A 19,204-nucleotide genomic window follows, 5' to 3' on the forward strand; every position below is an offset into this window, starting at 1 on the left:
GGAAAAAAAAAAAAAAAAAAAAAAAAAAAAAGATAAAATGCCTGTAGGAATACAAAACAGTCTTGCTTTGGCTAAAATAAGAAACAGGAATGTTTAGAATGTTAAGCTAGTTTCAATGGTAAATTTAAGAGGAAATCCTAAATGTAAATGCCATATTTATTACTTTGATTTCTTTTCCATTGAGTGTTTATAACTAACACCTTAACATATAACTAAAGTTTTTGGTTTTTTTTACTTTAGAAACTTTCTTAAGACAATAGCTTACAAATAGTTTACTAATGAAAAGACATTATTTTTCCCATCTGTCTCCAGAAAGTATTGTCTAAATAAACTTATTTTTGTTATAGATTCACTTTTTGCAAGCCTTGGACTTCGATTAGTGGGCCCTTATGATATCCTTGCTGGAAAACATAAAATGAAGAAAAAATCAACAGTCTTGAATTTTAACCTTCACTGGAGGTTTTACTATGATCCTCCTGAGTTCCAGACCATTATTATTGGAGATAATAAAACGCAGTACCACATGGGGTATTTCAGGTAAAGGATCTTTTCTCTAAAATACAGCTACTATCCTGCTAATGAGTATAAATAGATACTCACTAGCCTCAACTGAGGTGAAGGGCATATTTCCCCCTTATTGGCAGACACACGAGCCTTCTGTTGTTCTTGATGTTATCATCATTTTAACCTACCCTAGGATGAATGAATTTTTTAGGTTTAACCTCATTGGTTTTTCCTTTGTGGTTATAAACTTTTTTTTGTTTTTTGAGTTCAGAGGAGCTCTTTTAGCCCAAGAAGATAATTTAGAGCAGCTGTTGTGACTTAAGCCATGTGCTTCCAAGGGCCAGAGTGGCTACTAATAGTTAAGAGTGGGCTCTGGAGTCAGACTGGTCCTGCTGTTTAGAATCTGGGTGACCCTGTGCTAGTCATTAGTGACTGTGGCTTTCTGTGACTTAGTTTCCTCTCCTGTAACAGCTGGGATAGTAATTGTACACACACAATAGGAATACTTTAATTAAATTAATCCATGCAAGATGCTTAAAATGTTAAGAAGTAGAGGTAGCTTGAGGAGGGGAGAAATAGCTTGTCCACTTGTACTAGTAGAGATGCTGTCCTTTAAAGTGGAGATTAAATGTAAGATGATAGAGGAAAAGATAAAATGTGCTCAGGGAGAAGTATTGTGGTACAGTAGAAAGCACATGGGGCTGGGAATTGGGTTGTATGGATTCTGCTTCTGGCTTTGACGTTAACTTATTAGGACCTTGGCCAATTAACAGGTTAACTCTCTGTATTAGTTTCCTTGATTGTAAAATAAAAGGATTTGGTTATATACATGAATAGGATTCTTTCACCTCTAATATTTTGTAATCCTCATCCTGTTTCTTTTTTTTTGGTTTTCTACCTCTTCTCTTTTTTTTTTTTTTTCTTTTTTTCCCAACTCTAAAACTGAAGTAGAAATGATGGTTTATGATTTTTCCTACTACTTTTGATAGGCCTTATTCTACCTTTCTTTGTATTTGGGTATAAAGGTAACAACGTCCTAAGAATCTTAATTTTAGGTTCTGTTGTATAAATAAGATTTGTCTTAGATTTTTTAGGTTTAGCCTCACTGGTTTTCCTAAGAAAGTTAGAAATTAAACCAGGCAAATTTATTCCAGTTAAAAAAAAAAAATTACAGGTATAAATTATCGTCTGTAGACTTAAAATTCTACTACCTTATAATATAAATTATGGGCAGCTAAACTTTTAATATCTTTTGCTCAAACAGGGATTCTCCTGATGAACTTCCTGTATATGTTGGTACAAATGAAGCAAAGAAAAATTGTATAATTGCTCAAAGTGGAGATAATGTGTTTGCTGCAGTCAAGTAAGAAAATATTTCAACTCCTCTCCTATTTATAATTAAACATCTGTTTACAATGTTTGTACTATATCAGTACATTACAAAGGGGAATTGAGGTATGCCAAAAGATGCAGGTTTCTAGTGATCATTTCCATGATTTTTGCAGAGTCTTATCCACACTTCTATTTTATTACACTTCACCAAAATATAACTCTTATATAACTAATTATTTTATTTGTTTAATGAAAATATGCTTAATCTTGACCTCAGATGTCCCTTGGCAAAATCAAGTTTTTGTACATCTGATTTTAAATGTTTATTAAGAGTTTGAGAACCCACTGTATACAGTTCAAACAGAAAGGTTTACTACAGTAAAGTAGGGGCTCATAAAATTCTTGAAAGTGCCGATGGAGCAGGCTGAGTCTGCAAGAATGACAGTTGTGTGGCAGAACTGGCACACCAATGGAGTTTGTCTCGGCCACCATTGGGAAGCTGAGAAATCAAGAACTGCTGCTGCAGTGGGTGGCTCCAAGAGCACATTGTCTTTGGTATGGCCTCTGCCAGTAAAATGGATGCCCTACCCTCTCTGCCTCTGAGCCCCTGTGAAGCTAAGGACCAGGTACTGAGATCTCAGCTATAGCTGCTACAGAACAGTCAGATGCTTCTACAGCTGTGCTCACTGGTGGAAATGGCAGAAGCTTGGCCTCCATGGTGTCTCTTTCAGATTTCAAAGAATTGCATCTACTTGAGAGAAGCTAGGTCCCACATGGAATCTGAGTTGAACAGTAGTATGGAAAGTGCAGCAAGCTTTCATTTGGAAGGGAGTGGAATGGAGCTGAGCAAGCCGGTCCTTACTGTATCAGCCACAGACATAACTGGAAGTCATTTGTCAGCAGTTATGCAGTTGCATTGTAATAAAACAAAGAAAGCTATCTTTATCACTTTAAACATAAGTTGATCATGTTTTGTGACCTGTTTTAATACTCTCCCTTTAAAGGGCTTTTATTCCCTGTGATTTAATAGTGCAAATTTGTCATCAAGAGAGTTCACATTGAGTCAACCTAGTGCAAGCCTCAGACTGCTACATATGTACAAAAGGGCAACTAAATTGTAGATATCCAAGAAAAGTCTCTTCTTTCTCTTCTAATGTACCTCTGAGTTTCATATGCAATGTTACTTTCTAATTTGTATCTTAAACCCGTCAGATTTATCATTCCATAAAGGCAGTAAGGGCAAGGGCTTTGTATTGTGCATAGTACCTGCCCCACATTAGATGCTCCATAAATAATTTATTCGTGGGCTGGGGCTGGCTCAGCTTGTTAGAGCAGGTGCTGATAAATAACTTATTCATTCTACAAATACTTTGGCATTAAAAACACCTAATTTTTCATTTGTGTTATTATATAACTATTTGTATAACTATATACAGTGGGTTCTCATAAATAAACTCTTAATGGAAATCTTTTTTTTAAGAAGAAAGATAATTATAATGATTATTTGAAATAATCCAAGACTAGTCTGGTAAGTTTTTTTTAGCTTATTAGAGAGCACAGAAAAAAATGAAAACAAATAAATTAATTGGTTGGTATTTATAATTTAGGTGAAGACCAGCGAGCGAGGGTTTGAGGAACTACATACCTCCAATAATTTATCTCAAACATAGGGGTAAAAGATTACTTTGAGATATATCTGTTTTAGTACTTTTTAAATGTTATAACTGTTTTCATTTTTTGTGACTTTAGTTAAATCACTAATCAGAACACTTAATCTCTTCCTATATTTCTCAACTTATTTCTGTAGCAGCCTTACTAAGGTCTTCCAAGAAAGACTTTGTTATATACAAATTATTTTAATGCCCAGGGAAAGTACCTCTCTCCATGTAAGATTTAATAGTAGCTAAAGAAATGCAAATTAAGCCAGCAAAGATTAGTAAAAGTTAGAGAATGGTAACAACCAATGATGGTTAGGGTGTAAGAAGCCTTACTGATGTGTTTATCGGTAAAACATTTGTAGAGAGCAGTTTGAAAAATATTTAAACAACCATATTTCAAGATTTCTTGACAGATAATTAACATTTCCAGGTATTGTGCTGAGTACACATTTATACCCTTCAATCAGCAATTCTAGCTGTTTATCAAATTTTGGACAGGTACGCAAATATGTGTGTTTATTACAGATTGTTTATAAAAATCAGAAGCAATATACGTATCCAGCAATAGGGAAGATGAGGTAAACAAATATAAAATGGCTATACAATTTAATATGGATTTGTTGACTTTGTAAAGAGGGCAAATAACAGAATAGTATAAAATGATTCCACTTCCTACTGTCTAATGCACATGGAAAAAATCTAAATATACTCAAAGTTTTAAAATATTTATCTTTGGACAGCAAAGTTAGGAGTGATTTGTTTTCCTCTTTTTTTTTCCTCTCCTAAAATAAATAAATGTGAGAACAGTTTTGACCTCCTAAAAAGGTCTCAAGGACCCAAAGTCAAAACTATTCATGATAATAAAATGTTATCTTTGCACCAATGGCACAAAGGTAATGGTGTTGGCACCTTTGCAGGAATCAAGGTAGTGACACCAAATTAGCATTAGTCACTGCATTATTCACAGCAGTAGTGTAATGCACATGTTATTTAAGAATGTCAGTGATGAAGGAGCATAAATATATTAGACCTCTACCACTGAGTACATCTTTCTAGCATTCCGTGTGACAAAATGGGAAATACGTAGAAAGCATTTCTGCATACTATGGTTTGTCTCAAGGAAAAAAGCCCATGAGTTGTGAGTTGAACTTTTTCCCAGTTTTACTTGAGAGAGTGAGTGACTGACAGAGTAAGTGACTGACAAACTCTGGTTATTTGGGCATGGGTCCTTGCAAACATTTTCAAATAAAAACAACTGACTGGTTGCTAGTGATTAATTTTTGTTTGAAACTTGAATTTTAATTGGGGAAACTTGTAACCACCACTATAAACTTGACAGCTTCTCACTACCTAAAGACTTTTCTAATGAAATATGTGGTAGTATTAATGAATGTGATTTTTTTTTCACAATGTTATATAATGGAATGAATTTGATATGATGTAAAGTTTCAACATTTGGAAAGTCTGCATAATTTAGTGAATCAATTTTTACAAGTGACCATTGCATGATGCTGTAAAACATGCATAGGTAAAAGATTCAGAGTTCAAGGCATTCCAATGGATTTAATGCAACAGCACAACACATTCATGGTTATGGTTTTAGTTTGCACATTGCACCTTATCCTTAAGCATCACAAAGCAGAGCATTGGAGAGTAGGTTTGAAACTGAGACACAAAAGCTTAATAAACTGGTACAGTGATAGTCATAATAATATAAGTTTGTGTAGGCAGTTACTACGTGCCCTACATAGAGGTGGAGGTCAGAGAAGATATTTTATCTGGGCCTTTATGGATGCATAAGAACTTACCAGAAAGAAGGGGAAGAAGGATATTTTAGGCAAGGGAGCAGTATATGAATGAAAGAATGGAAATAAGTGGCTCAGAATGAGAAGACTGAAGATTGATTCATAATCACGAATCATGACATGGTCGAATTTGCTTTTTATGGTAAATATAAATATATTCTGTTTCTATCCAGCTGATTATGGTTGAAGGCAAGACTTATTGTAACTCTGTGTGCCATAATTGGAAGATACTGATTTTGGTGGTTTGGGTTTTTGTGGCACTTTAAATCTACCTTTACTAGCTCTCTGAACTTGAATAAGTTGATTATGCTCTGTTCCTCATGTCAGATATATAAATTGGAGCTAAGAATAGCACCGGCTGTAAGTGTTCTAAATCCTTTACAGTGCTCAGCCCATAGCAGTGTTGTAGTGAATATTATAAACTCTCAAATGTTTGTAGTGAATAGAAGTGTTTCATCCTGGGAGTCTGGTACTGGCTACAGAGGAAGGGGATTGACTTGTGTGTCCAACTAAGTGACACTTCCAGCTCTTCATTTTGTTCTTGACATTCTACACTGCTAGAAAAAATCTTAACTTGTTTATGATAAAATATAAAATTTCTTCTGTAACTGGCACTAACATATTGTACTGTTCACATACTTCTAAAAACTACTTTAAAAGAAATACAAAAAAATTAAACAAAAACTACTTTGGATTGTGCTTTTGTATAAGCTTATAAAGTAGCTTTGCTTTCCTTTTACATTTTCTAAATTTATCTTAACATGAATTTGAAGTTGATATTTTAAAAAATCTATTGACCTTGGTATTATAAGTGTTCTCTGGCTCTTTAAAAATAATAAATCCTTTTTGGTATCTACATACTATTTTTTTTCTTTCATACCAGACTTCTCCAAAACAGTATGCATCTCTTAATATTAAGAGATACAATTTAAAACTTGACTTAATCTCAGCTTTTAAGATATCTCATATCTTTATCATAGACATTAGAGTTAATACAAACTTGAATCATATTTGCTATTTCTGTGATTGGCAGCTTTTTATTAATATTGCTTTTCCTTTGTTTGAAGAAAACTATTAGGGATTTGGAGAGAACTGTTGGTATTTATTCTGCAGACTTTGTCCTAAGTGGAATTTGACATTTTTAACTTAGCTTCCTTACCTTTTAAAGATACATGTACTTAGTACAGTGGCCTGCAATGTAATGGGGGCTTTTACTTCTCTTTCAGATTATTTTTGATGAAAAAACTTAAAGAAGTAACAGATAAAAAGAAAACTAGTCTCTTGAGAAACATAGATGAAAAACTCACAGAAGCAGCCAGAGAACTGGGGTACTCACTGGAACAGAAAACCATGAAGATGAAACAAAGAGATAAGAAAGTATGATTTCCATTAGTCTCTATTTTGCGGCTTAGCAGAGTTTTTCCTCTTGATTCCTTTCCACCTGCACCTTTTCCTTCTCTCCTCTAAGAGAATGCCATCCCTCAGGGGCTCCCTCTAGGGCTGTCAATACTTGGATGGCCAGGAGGGTAGCACTGAAGCACGGGTCTGATGGCTCCTGTAGGCTGAGTCACATAACGTGTGATGTCGCCATTGTGGTTGCATAACTCAGGACGATATTTACCACTCTTTTAATCTTTTTTTATCAGTTAATCATTTTATAAAGTTAAGTGAAAGCAGCTTTGTACATAGATATTTACTTAAATTTCTTTTTTTAATAGCTGAGTTCTGTTGATTTAGTGCAGTGTGTTTTTTGGGTGGCAGTTTTGTAAAGATACACCTCAGAGGACCTTAATTAAGACCTCAAAGGTAGTTCCCTTTTGAGTGACAGTGTATTAAGATCTGTTAATTTTCTGAGTAAACATGTGTATAAGCAATTCTTTTTCCTTTTTCCATATCGATCCCATCAACATTACCTTCTGCATCTCTCCTAATGCCTGCAGTGTGAGGGGAGTGTTTCATAAGGGAGCAAATACTTCTGGGTTTTGGAACCTTTTGGATTTTCAGTTATAAATTTCAGAGTAATCTTACAGAAAAGCTGGAAGAATTCTGCTTTGGGGTGAATGATAATTCTCCAGGAGTTTATTCTTATAATCTCTGTGGGGGAAGGACATTTGTCAGTGGAATGAGAGCTCCTCCTGCTCACTGTTGTCTGCTGTAACTGGTTCATCTGAATGTTCTAAGACAAATGAAGTACTTTTTATTCCCGAATAAACTAGTACTGGTAACAAAATACCTTAGTGTACTTGTTATTGAAAATCCTACTTCAGTTCCTTCTCTGATCTTGATTCAGCTACAGTGTGATATTTTGATAAGTTGTAGGCACTAAATTGGAGTCTTAGCAATTCTTTCTTTAGTACTAAAGACCAGAAGTCATTTTTATAAATGTACTTTTTTTAACAGACACAATTTTTTTTGTTTTGTAATTGACACATAATTATATATAGGATACAGTGTGATGTTTTTATACATGTATATATTATGTATTGATCAAATCATGGTATTTAGCATATCCATCATATTATTTCTTTGTAGTGAGAACATTCAGAATCCTGTCTTCTAGATATTTTGAAACATTCACTATAATACTGTTTACTATAGTCGCCTTACTGTGCTATATAACACCAGAACTTATTCCTTCTGTCTAATTTTATACCCATTGACTAATCTCTCCGCATTATCCTTTCCTCTGTAACCTCCCCAACCTCTGGTAACCACTATTCTACTCTGTACTTCTATGAGATCTGCTTTTTTGGATTCCACAAATGAGTGAGATCATGTAGTATTTGTCTTTTTGTGCCTGGCTTATTTGACTTAACACAGCATCCTCCAGGCTTATTTTACTTAACACAGTGTCCTCCAGCATCATCCATGTTGCTGGATTTTATTCTTTTTTTTTTATAGCTGAGAACTGTTCTACTGTGTTTACTTACTACATTTTCTTTATCCATTCTTCTATTGACGGACACTTAGGTTGATTCCATATCTTGAGGAATTTTCATACTGTTTTCTATAATGGCTGCACTAATTTACATTCCCACCAATGTGTATAAGGGATCGCTTTTCTCCACATCCATACCAGCTTTTGCTTTTTTGTGTGTTTTTGGTAATAGTCATTCTAATCAGGGTGAAGTAATATTTCACTGTGGTTTTGATTAGCATTGTCTTGATGATTAGTGATGTGGAGCATATTTTCATGTACCTATTGTCCATTTGTATATCTTATTTTGAGAAATGTCTATTCAGCTCCTTTGCCTATTTTTTAATCAGATTATTTGCACTTTTGCTATTAAGTTGAGTTCCTTATATGTTTTGGATATTAACCCCTTGTCAGATGCATAGTTTGCAATATTTTCTTCCATTGTGTAGTTTATCATTACCATATGGTATTTTTAAATTACTATAGGATTTTATATTGCTGTTTTACCTTTCCGGTTATCATAGGAAACGTCTACCTTATGACTAGAAGGAAGGGTAGCATTTCTAGCCTTATCGTTATGTATTCCTAACTTGTCTTGACTAAAGACTGAGCTTCTATAGACATAAATGCTGTTAGCAAATTCTTTAATTAGAGCTGTGTTTTTATTTTTCTGCCATCAACTATAATTTATTTCAGAGGAGTTTTCCTTAGTTCTTCCCCGTAACTATAAATAAAGATATGATTGGAGTTTAAATTTTATAGGTATGTTTGTCCTGGCTCCCTCCCCCATGAGGTGTCTTTTTAGTATTTGTCCTTATACAAAAATAGCTGGTAAAAACATAAATACAAAGAAGAAATAGCTTATAAGACAACCATGATATTATCCTCCCCTGTTGGTGATTATGCTTTCAGATCCTTTTCTGTTATATGAATAAGTTCTTTTATTGTTATCATGAGATCTTTATTTAATTCATATTTTTCTATTCCTGAACAATTCAATTCCAGTAGTATATGGGAGTTAGTGACTTTGTCCTTATGTATGAGAGTAATAATATATACATTCTAGAATAACAGCACCATATTACACACTGGAAATCTATGTTTTGTACTGACAATACCATATAGTACTTTGGAAAGCAAAGTCCTTATACAAGTTACTTCATTTGATCCCTGCAACAAATCTGCAAACAAAGTAGGAATTATCATATTTTATAGATTAGTAAATTGAGGTTTATGTTTTATGTCAAAAATCATAAGTAACAGATATGAGTCTTAAGTTCACATATTCTGTATCTAGCATTCTTTCCACCCTATCTTCTCACTAATTAGCTATGTGCCACTTCACCTTTTACCTAGATTTCTTCATTTTTAAAAATGAACATTGGTTAAATTCTTAAAAGAGGGTAACTCATTCCATCCACTTCTGATCTGATGACTCAGGATATTATTCATCCCTATACAGTTTTCCTAAATTTGTAATCTTATTCTTTATAATCAAATTAAGATTCTGATGACTTGCTAGTAACTGATGCCTCTTTATGGACAACTAGTACAGTTAACCATGTGTGGAAAGTGTGCAATACTCATATACCATGGTTTTTTTGTGTGTCATTCAGCCTGAGTGGGGGAGAAGAAATGTCTACTGCTGTACCACTGTCATCTCTTTTTTTTTTTTTTCATTATCGCTGTTTTATCACCTGCTTTTTACACTTAAGAATATATTACAGGGCCGGCCCGTGGCTCACTCGGGAGAGTGCAGTGCTGATAACACCAAGGCCCCGGGTTCGGATCCCATATAGGGATGGCCAATTAGCTCACTGGGTGAGCGTGGTGCTGACAACACCAAGTCAAGGGTTAAGATCCCCTTTCCGGTCATCTTTTTTAAAAAAAAAAAGAATATATTACGATTATCACCTCATATTGCTAAATTTACGATCTTTCTCATAATTTTGAGTGGCTGCAGAGTACTGTGCTTATGTTCAAAGTTTAGGTGGCTTAGGGCCGAGCCCGTGGCGCACTCGGGAGAGTGCAGCGCTGGGAACGCTGCAGCGCTCCCGCCACGGGTTCGGATCCTATATAGGATGACCGGTGCGCTGACAGCGCTCAGTGAGCGTGGTGCAGCCGGTCTCAAAAAGGACAAAAAAAAAAAAAAAAAAGTTTAGGTTGCTTAAAATTTTTCACAAATTCAACCCTGCCATAAATATCCTTGTATATACATATTTGATTATTTCCTTAGAAGAAATTCCTAAACATACTATTGCTACATCCAAAGTAGTTTAAAGTGTGTGTGCGTGTAGTTTTTCTTTAATGTTTCTTAGTTTGAGGGTTTTTTTTTTACTGCTTTTAGTCTTTTCCATGATGATAGGTATAAAATGATACTTCATTGTTTTAATTAGCATTTCTTTGATTATAAAGGGCATTAAATATTTCTCACTTCTTTGGACATTTGTGTTTCTTTTGCGAACTGCTTGAACTTTGAACATTTTTCTATCAGGGTTAGAATTAATCTTTTTCTTGTGTATTAATTAGGGTGTTAGTCTTTTCTTCATTTTTAAGACTCCTTTATACTTTAAAGCCATTCATATTTATTAATTTTACTGATATATATTTTGCAGATATCTCTCATCACTTAATTTGTCTTAATTTGTTCTTGATTTTTTTTTTACTTGACAGGTTTTTTATTTTATGTAGTAAACTCTAAGTCTTTTCCTTCTTTAACACAAAATTATTTTTTTTTAAATGCCTTTTTCTTCTAGTAGTTCTATGGTTTATTTTTAAATTTGATCCTGAAATCCAACTGCAATTATTTTGGCATAAAGACTGAGATGTAGACTGTGTTTTCGTTGTCTTTTCGCAAATGGTGAGCAATTGTCTGAAAACTTCTCTTGAATAATCTGTCCTTTCTGGTGGCTTAATAAGGGTAATGAAAGAAGAGTGGGAGAGTGGGGGCATTAGAGTGAAATAAGTTTTAAGATACTTAGGTAAGGAGACTAAAATTAGAGTTTATTTTTAGTTAGTGACGTTCTACTGTCTTGGAAGTTTTCATTGGGCTGTATAAAGGAGTGGAATATTCAAAACAGATGTTTCGTTAAGGAAAGACCTAAACCTGATGCCACTAGTGTGAATAAAAGGAAGAATGTAGACTAGAAGGCTTGTGGTGATGGTTGTAGTTGGGTCTGTTTTTGTCTTTGAAGATGACTATTTAGTAAAAATCTTACTGGTCATATGATTTGCCTTCATAAAGGGCACCACAAAAGTAGAAACCGCCCTGTTTTGGGGAAATTTGCAAACAAGCCTAAGTTTTCCAGTTAAAAGTAAGGGGTGGGGAGAGTCTGAATTTGGCAGGATGGATGAGAGGAGTTCTGTCCGACCACATCTTTCTGCTAACAAAAACTATTGTTCCGTCATCCTTTTAGACCAAGGTTTTCACACTTTCTACCTAGAAGATACTTTGACTTTAGGAGAAACTGATATTCTGGCTTGCCTCCTATATAGGATGCATTGGGGTTCTTCCCTAAGAAATCTGGATGCTTCTCGGGCCGGCCCGGTGGCGCACTGGATAGTGCGCCGCTTGGGAAGCGCGGCAGCGCTCCCGCCCGAGGGTTCGGATCCCACATACGGACCGGCTCCCGCTCACTGGCTGAGCGAGGTGTGGGAGCAACACCGAGGTTTGCAATCCCGTTGCCGGTCCCTGGTCCGGTACGGGGGCAACACTGAGGGTTGCGATCCGTTGCCGGACACGGAAAAAAGACAAAAGACAAAAAAAAAAAAAAAAAAGAAATCTGGATGCTTCTAAATGGCTGGCACAATTGATAAAAGCCAATTATTTCACTGTTTTATAATTACTTCAAGTGCTTAACTTTTAGTTAATTTTACGGGAAAGAAATAGTATTAAACTCAACCCAAAGGTCAAATTTACTAAAATAAAATGTCATTGGATGTTATGTGTTGGCAGAAATATTGAGGGTTTGTGTGTTTTTTGTCTATTTACCATGACTAAGTTTTCTCTTTTTCTTTAACTTAGGTTGTGACAAAGACCTTTCATGGTGCAGGCTTGGTTGTTCCAGTAGATAAAAATGATGTTGGGTACAGAGAGCTCCCTGAAACAGATGGTAATATATTTCACATGTAAACATGTGCATATACGTTAATATATATGGAGGTTTTCCTTATATTGGGAAATAGGTGTGTACATACGCCTTTTGTGAGATAGTCACGAGACCTTAGTCATAAGGAGCAAGCTTAGGTTTTAGAGTCCATTCATGCATGAATTAAAGCTGGGTTCATAGCTGTGTGACCTTGAGCAAATTTTTTAACCACACTAAAACCTTGTCTTTTTCATCTGTAAAATGGGGTTAATGATATTTACTTCATTAGGGGTAATTGAGGTGTAAAAATAGTATGTCAGGTGTTTAGCACAGTACTTGCCTCATATGCTCAAAATATGGTAGTTATTTTTAAAAATCTAAAGAATTTTAACCTGTTGCCTAGTTACTTTTTCTGAACTATTTTGGGACCTTTGACATTACAGTCAACTTGCAAAATGGTAATTATGGAAATAGTGTGCATTTCTTTGTAAACATTGTTTCATCTGCATGTGAAACTGTTAGCTTTCAGAAGCCCAAGATCCTGAACTACTTCATCTATAAGTATAAAAACACTTTGAAAATGGACTACTACACAAAATCTGATTATTGCTATGCTAGCGAAAGAATTAAAATTACTTCTCTTGGGGCCGGCCCGGTGGCGCACTGCGCTAGTGCGCCGCTTGGGAAGTGCGGCAGCGCTCCCGCCGAGGGTTCAGATCCCACATACAGACCGGTTCCCACTCACTGGCGGGGCGAGGCGCGGGGGCAACGCCGAGGGTTGCGATCCCATTGCTGGTCCCGGTCTGGTACGGGGGCGACACTGAGGGTTGCGATCCGTTGCCGGACACGGAAAAAGACAAAAAAAAAAAAAAAAAATTACTTCTCTTTTTCCCTCCCCTCCATTACGTTCTCATTATGAACGTCCCTGTTGGCATTCCTTTATTTATCATCCTGTTCCAGCGGGGATAAATCTTAAAGGGAAATAAAAATGAGCACCTCCTCAAGGAAGATCTAAGCATTCCTGCCCAACATATATAAGAATATTTGGCCATCCATTTTTTGGAACAGAACTAACCAGCCTTGGTAGTTATCAGTCTCTGGGGTTGGGACCTGGAAATCTGCATTTTTTTTTTTATTTTTTTTTTAAAGATGACCGGTAAGGGGATCTCAACCCTCGACTTGGTGTTGTCAGCACCACGCTCAGCCAGTGAGCAAACCGGCCATCCCTATATAGGATCCGAACCCGTGGCCTTGGTGTTATCAGCACCGCACTCTACTGAGTGAGCCACAGGCTGGCCCCGGAAATCTGCATTTTTAATCAATTCTCTAAAACAACTGTTCTCAAACTTTATTGTGCAGTCTCTGGCCAGTAGAATGAGATGTGTTATATGATGACTATTTGTATGTAACTTTCTTTGCTATACCCCTAACACTGTAGAGAAATTCCATGGGAGAATTGAATGTGGCTGAGCTGTCTAATACAGTAGCCACTAGCCACATGTGGCTCCTGAGCCTTCAAATGTGGCTGGGGTGACTGAGGCACACAGTTGGTAATTTTGTTTTTTAATTTTAATTTATAAAGGCACACAGTTGGTAATTTTGTTTTTTAATTTTAATTTATAAGTTGAAACAGGCTTAGATGTCTTTATATTGATTATATGTTGAAATGATACTATTTTGGAAATACTGGGTTTAATACAATATCTAAAAATAATTTCACCTGTTTCTTTTTAATGTGGATACTAAAAAAATTTTAACTACGTACGTAGCCTGGATTATATTTCTCTTGGACAAGCTGATCTGTCCCATATCTCCTCCCTGAAGCTAGAAGTAAAAAGTCTCTGGTGGGGAAAGAGTGTAAGCTCTAGCTACTGTTCAGTCTTCTGCTTATGCTCTAAGTAATTGTCTCCTCTGCCTCTCTACTCGCTAGTCCATCCAAGGCTTTAAAAAGCATTATTACCATCTCATTTAGGAGAGGTTGAGAACATTCGTTATAAAGATAACAGTCTCTAAAACGTTATGGGTGGTGGATGTTAAATTGTAGTACCCTGGAGTAAAGCCTGTTACACTACCCTAATTGTGGGTTTTATGTTCAAGTCTAATATTCTAGGCATTAGATCCTTCTGTGGTTTAATTATTTTTGAATGAAAAGTGGTATCAAGGCATGAAAGTTAAGGACCTAATCTTGCTTGTGCCTAGTCTTTGCCAGGAGGTATAATTGACTGGCAGTTTTTTACTGTGTGACAATTATAAGCAAATCACAGTTAAGTTTGTTCCTAACCAATATCCCCTTTGAAGCTTCTTACAATAACATTTTTACTTAGAGTTTGTTTTTGGCACCTGGCCAGTACAGGGATTGAACTCTTGATGCTATTAGCACCATGCTCTCTAGTCGGTTTGTTTTTGGCACCTGGCCAGTACAGGGATTGAACTCTTGATGCTATTAGCACCATGCTCTCTAGTCAATGGAACTAACAGTTCAGCCCCACAATAACATTTTAACTTGGCAAATAAGATATCATTTATCAAGCAATTCTTAAGTGTCATGATGTACTGTACCAAGTGATGTATATGTAATATTATTTAATCTTTACCCAATATTTTTAAAGTATGTCTTATTCCCATTTTCACAAGGGAAGCAGATCCAGAGTGTTTAGCTCTAGTCAATGAGGGAGCTGGATCTAACTTGGTCTGACTTATAGAGTGTGTACCAAAGTAAGAATAATTCCTTAGGTGTTTGCCTGATTTTTACTTTGACACCGTCACTGCAGCATAGCTTAAGTATTCCAGTTGGTGGTACTGGAAAGGATACAATAAGAATTAAGTATTGCAACTCCTAGATCATTGAGTATTTTGAGTAGTAACATTTAAGGCTCGATTATTATTAGAAATTTTCCTCTATGTTCTTACCTCAAATTACACTTTTGCCATGGCAACACCTATCCCACCTTGGTAAAGATTTAATAAAGGTTTAATCCTGCAGTGAATTCTTGTCTCTTACATCGTTATCTTTTTCTGTTTGTTTTTACTTCACAAGTCACCAGTAATTTTTTTTTAAATAAGGTAAGACAGGGCAAAAAGAAGTAATCTTGTCTATCTGGATTTTTTTTTTTTCAATCCAACTCCTAATATAGTGCATGGATTAGCCCAGGGGTTGACAGACTTTCTGTACAGGGACAGAGTAGATGTCTTATACTTTGCAGGCTACATACAGTCTCTGTCACGTGTTCTTGTTTTTGTTTTATTTTCCAGCCATTTAAGAATGCAAAAATATCCTTAGTTTGCGGGCAGTTAAAAACAGGGTGAGCCAGGTTTGGCCAAAGTTTGCTGACTCCTGGACTAGCCTATTGAAAATCTTTGAAAGCTTATATAAAATCATGATTGCAAGTACAGGAAATCTTTTTTGTTAAGCTATTTTTATGCTTGAATCATGAATAGAAAAATTATTAAATCACCATTCTAAATTACAGTGCTGCAGATTACTACTCAATATAGCATCAGTCTCGTACTAAAGTAATATGAGGGAAAACTCCACTTAGTCTTTTTACCTTTGAGGATGGTAATAATCTTTTAATTGTGTAGATAATCATCTTATATCATTGATTTCTTTCAGCTGACCTCAAGAAAATTTGCAAGACAATTGTTGAGGCCACAAATGATGAGGAGAGACTAAAAGCTTTTGCTCCCATTCAGGAAATGACAACTTTTGTGCAGTTTGCTAATGATGAATGTGACTATGGCATGGGGCTTGAGTTGGGAATGGACCTTTTTTGCTATGGTTCACACGTGAGTAAAAAAAACCCACCTCCAACCACCCAACCTCCTTCCCTCTCCCCTCTCCCTACATATACACACACTCAAATACGCATGTTTATATCCCAAGTTCCAGCATAATAGAATATGAATTCAGCTGGCATTTCAAAATGAACTTTTTGAAGTGATTTTTAAGTAGATCTTTTAAAAATATTTATTTGAAATCCATCTCGTATTCTGGCAAAGATGAATAACCAATATTATTTGCTTTCAGGTTTACGTTAAAGTGACATAGGGACATGTGCTTTAGTTTGGTATGTGTGTATGTTTGTGGGTATGTACACACACCTTTCCTTAGACTTCATTTCCATTGTGCTGGAGGGTATTTGTTATTATGCTTGAATTCTTAGATGAAGATTAAATACTTTTAAATATGCTTTAAATTAAATTATTTAAAATATAAAAGATGCTATTCTATCATGAATTGTTTGCTTATTAAATAATAAAAATTTACTTAAGGCTAAACCTGTGTTTACTAAGTGTACTTGCCTCAAGATCAAACAGGCAATAAGTTACAGTGGCTATAACATGCTTCTGGGGCTAAAGTGGCTTTAAATCACATCTTCCCCAGCTTTGTAAGACTGGGCAGTTTTTCCAACCCCCCTGTACCTGTTTCCTTACTTGTAAAATGTCTGTACACGTGCACATGTACACACACACACACACAAACACACACACACACACACACAGACTATTCTCCTTTAACCTACTTTGTAACCGAGTCACAGACAGGCAAAGCATCTTTGCCCAGGTTAACACAGGCAGTCTGGTCCCAGAGTTAGTGTCTAAACCACTAATCCCCAAAATGTAGAGTGCTTATGTATCACCTGGAGATACTGTTAAAATGCAAACTCTGTTTTAGTAGGTCTGAGATGAGACCTGCAATGAAGCATTTCTGACATGCTCCCAGGTAATGATAATGCAGCTGCTTTACAGACCACACTTTGAGGAGCAAGACTGAACCAGTAGCTCTTTATCTTTAGTGCACACCAGCATCATCTGGGTGGGCTTGTCCAAACACAGATTGGTGCAGCCCTCACCTCTCCCCTGAGTTTGACTGAGTTATGGGTGCATCCTGAGAATTTGCATTTCTAACAAGTTACCAAGTAAAGTTGATGCCCCTGGTAAGGGGAGTATATTTCAAGAACCTTGCTATAAACCCTATTATACTGCCTTCTCTGCCTACCTCATATATGATGGTTATCAATGAAATTAATCAATGTTTAACAGCCAGAATGACAGTGATTGACCAATCAGAATAATGCTTGACCTGCCTGAAAGAACCTAACCATAAATAAGGACAGCTGTAAGATGTGAACCAGTTGAATAGCAAACTTGGTTGTTGAGAACTGTAAGAGTTATGAAAAGTAGCAAAGTACTTATTACCGCATGTTGAAGTGCTGAATAAATGTTTATTATTAGCAACAAAAGAATGTGGCATTGCTAGTTTTTCTACTAGTATACATGTAATAGCAGTAGTCTAAAATTGCTTCATAAACCTAAGGCACTGACTCTTAATGGGATGGAGGGGTTTTGTGGTGGGGGGTAGAAGAGAAAAGGAATTTGAGGATAAAGAGAAGTGTGTGTGATTTGAAAACCCACATACAGCATAGCTATTGTTACATAATCAACTAAGGAAAATCTTGCTTAAAAAAAGCTTAAAATCTTGCCTGGTGGAAATATACTGGAGAGAAGAAAAAAGTATTTGAAGGCATAGTTTGGGGTGAAAAAAAGTTAAAAAAACAAAAAACAAAAACTAAGGAATAAGGAAGCTTAAATTTTTAGCTTGGTTTTCCTCTGAATTTTCTGCAAGATATGCCATTAGTCTTTAACAGCTACAAGGCTGCTCTTGGACAGAATGCCAGGTGCCTATGCCAGAATTCACTGTTCACTAATCAAATGAGAGAATAGCTAAAATGATTTTGGAAGTAGGCTTCATTACATGTGTTTTTTATAATGTATTTTCTGCTGCTTACTAGGACATCTGCTTAATGTTAATGTTATATTTTATTTTTCAGTATTTTCATAAAGTTGCTGGCCAGCTTTTACTTCTTGCATATAATCTGTTGAAGAGGAATCTGTTTGCAGAAATTATTGAAGATCATCTAGCAAACAGAAATAAAGAGAACATAGACCAACTTGCAGCATGAGAGAGAGCTGGCTTTGTTTGGTGTATAATATTTTAAAGCATTTGTATTATACTTGTGATTTTTGTTTTGTTTTCAAGGAATACAAAAAATAAATCAATGGAAACATTTACTAAAAATCTTTTAAGGCTCTTCTGGCCTGCTTTTCTTTCATGTGCAAAGGATGGCGGTCAAATCATCTAAATGGTGACACCCTAATCACGTTTTGGAAGACAACTGAAGTTATCCTCTGACATGTCATGGAAGTCATTGTGGAATGCCTATGGATAACTAGACTGTCCTCTCCTTCCAGTAGCCTTGTTTCAATATTTATCCTATGCGCAATTAAGAATTTATTTCTTCTGAATTTTGAGTTAATAGCCATAGCTGGCGTGGTCCACGCCATGGCATGATCCTAAAGGAGTCAGCTTGGGCTGCCCTCTCCGAGCTGGCAGGGCCGCTGGAGGGAGAGCTGCTGGCAAGGCCACAGCTACGAGCACTTGCTGCAACCAGAAGGACTGCCTGCCTTGGCTTTGTGGCTTTTGCCTTCTCTTTCGATATTTTGGTTAGCGTGGCAGTTCTCTAAATTCCTAAAAGATTATAAAAATAACACACATATTATGCAGTCATTGAACTAAACATTCCCACAGAAGGGTCCGAGTAAATTGGACAATTTAAAATTATCCCCTTGTGATAAATTGACCACACCAACATATGTTCCAAAAGCACCGCTCATGACTAAATATGAGCTGCAGCCTAATGTAAGCTGGCAAACATCATTTACTGGAGGTTATATTAATGGCAAGAGAATGGTTGGCATTAATGAGAAATTATATAATTGGGACAAATTAAGTATATGGGAATGAAGCTGTAGAACCCCCTTTACTTGGTGGTGTCCAGTTTTAAATAAATCATTAAGAATCAGGTGTTGGGATAGAAATATATGCTGTAAAATTATTAA

At 35.9% G+C, this 19,204-nt stretch overlaps 1 protein-coding gene across 1 annotated transcript in view; it reads left to right on the forward strand.

Moving 5' to 3' along the window:
- The window catches only part of LOC103599595 (chromosome unknown open reading frame, human C4orf27), a 24,213-nt gene extending 5,825 nt beyond the window's left edge, over window positions 1-18,388 (forward strand). The window contains exons 3-8 of the mRNA XM_008583746.1: window positions 348-537; window positions 1,769-1,867; window positions 6,526-6,676; window positions 12,241-12,328; window positions 15,918-16,090; window positions 18,136-18,388. Coding sequence (XP_008581968.1) covers window positions 348-537; window positions 1,769-1,867; window positions 6,526-6,676; window positions 12,241-12,328; window positions 15,918-16,090; window positions 18,136-18,267 — 833 coding nt within the window. The 3' untranslated portion in view covers window positions 18,268-18,388. The remainder of the gene's footprint in view (window positions 1-347; window positions 538-1,768; window positions 1,868-6,525; window positions 6,677-12,240; window positions 12,329-15,917; window positions 16,091-18,135) is intronic.
- The last annotated feature ends 816 nt before the right edge of the window (window positions 18,389-19,204 follow it).

The sequence above is a fragment of the Galeopterus variegatus genome, unplaced genomic scaffold (genome assembly GCF_000696425.1).
Source record: "Galeopterus variegatus unplaced genomic scaffold, G_variegatus-3.0.2 Scaffold3022, whole genome shotgun sequence".
In the NCBI taxonomy this organism is placed as follows: domain Eukaryota; kingdom Metazoa; phylum Chordata; class Mammalia; order Dermoptera; family Cynocephalidae; genus Galeopterus; species Galeopterus variegatus.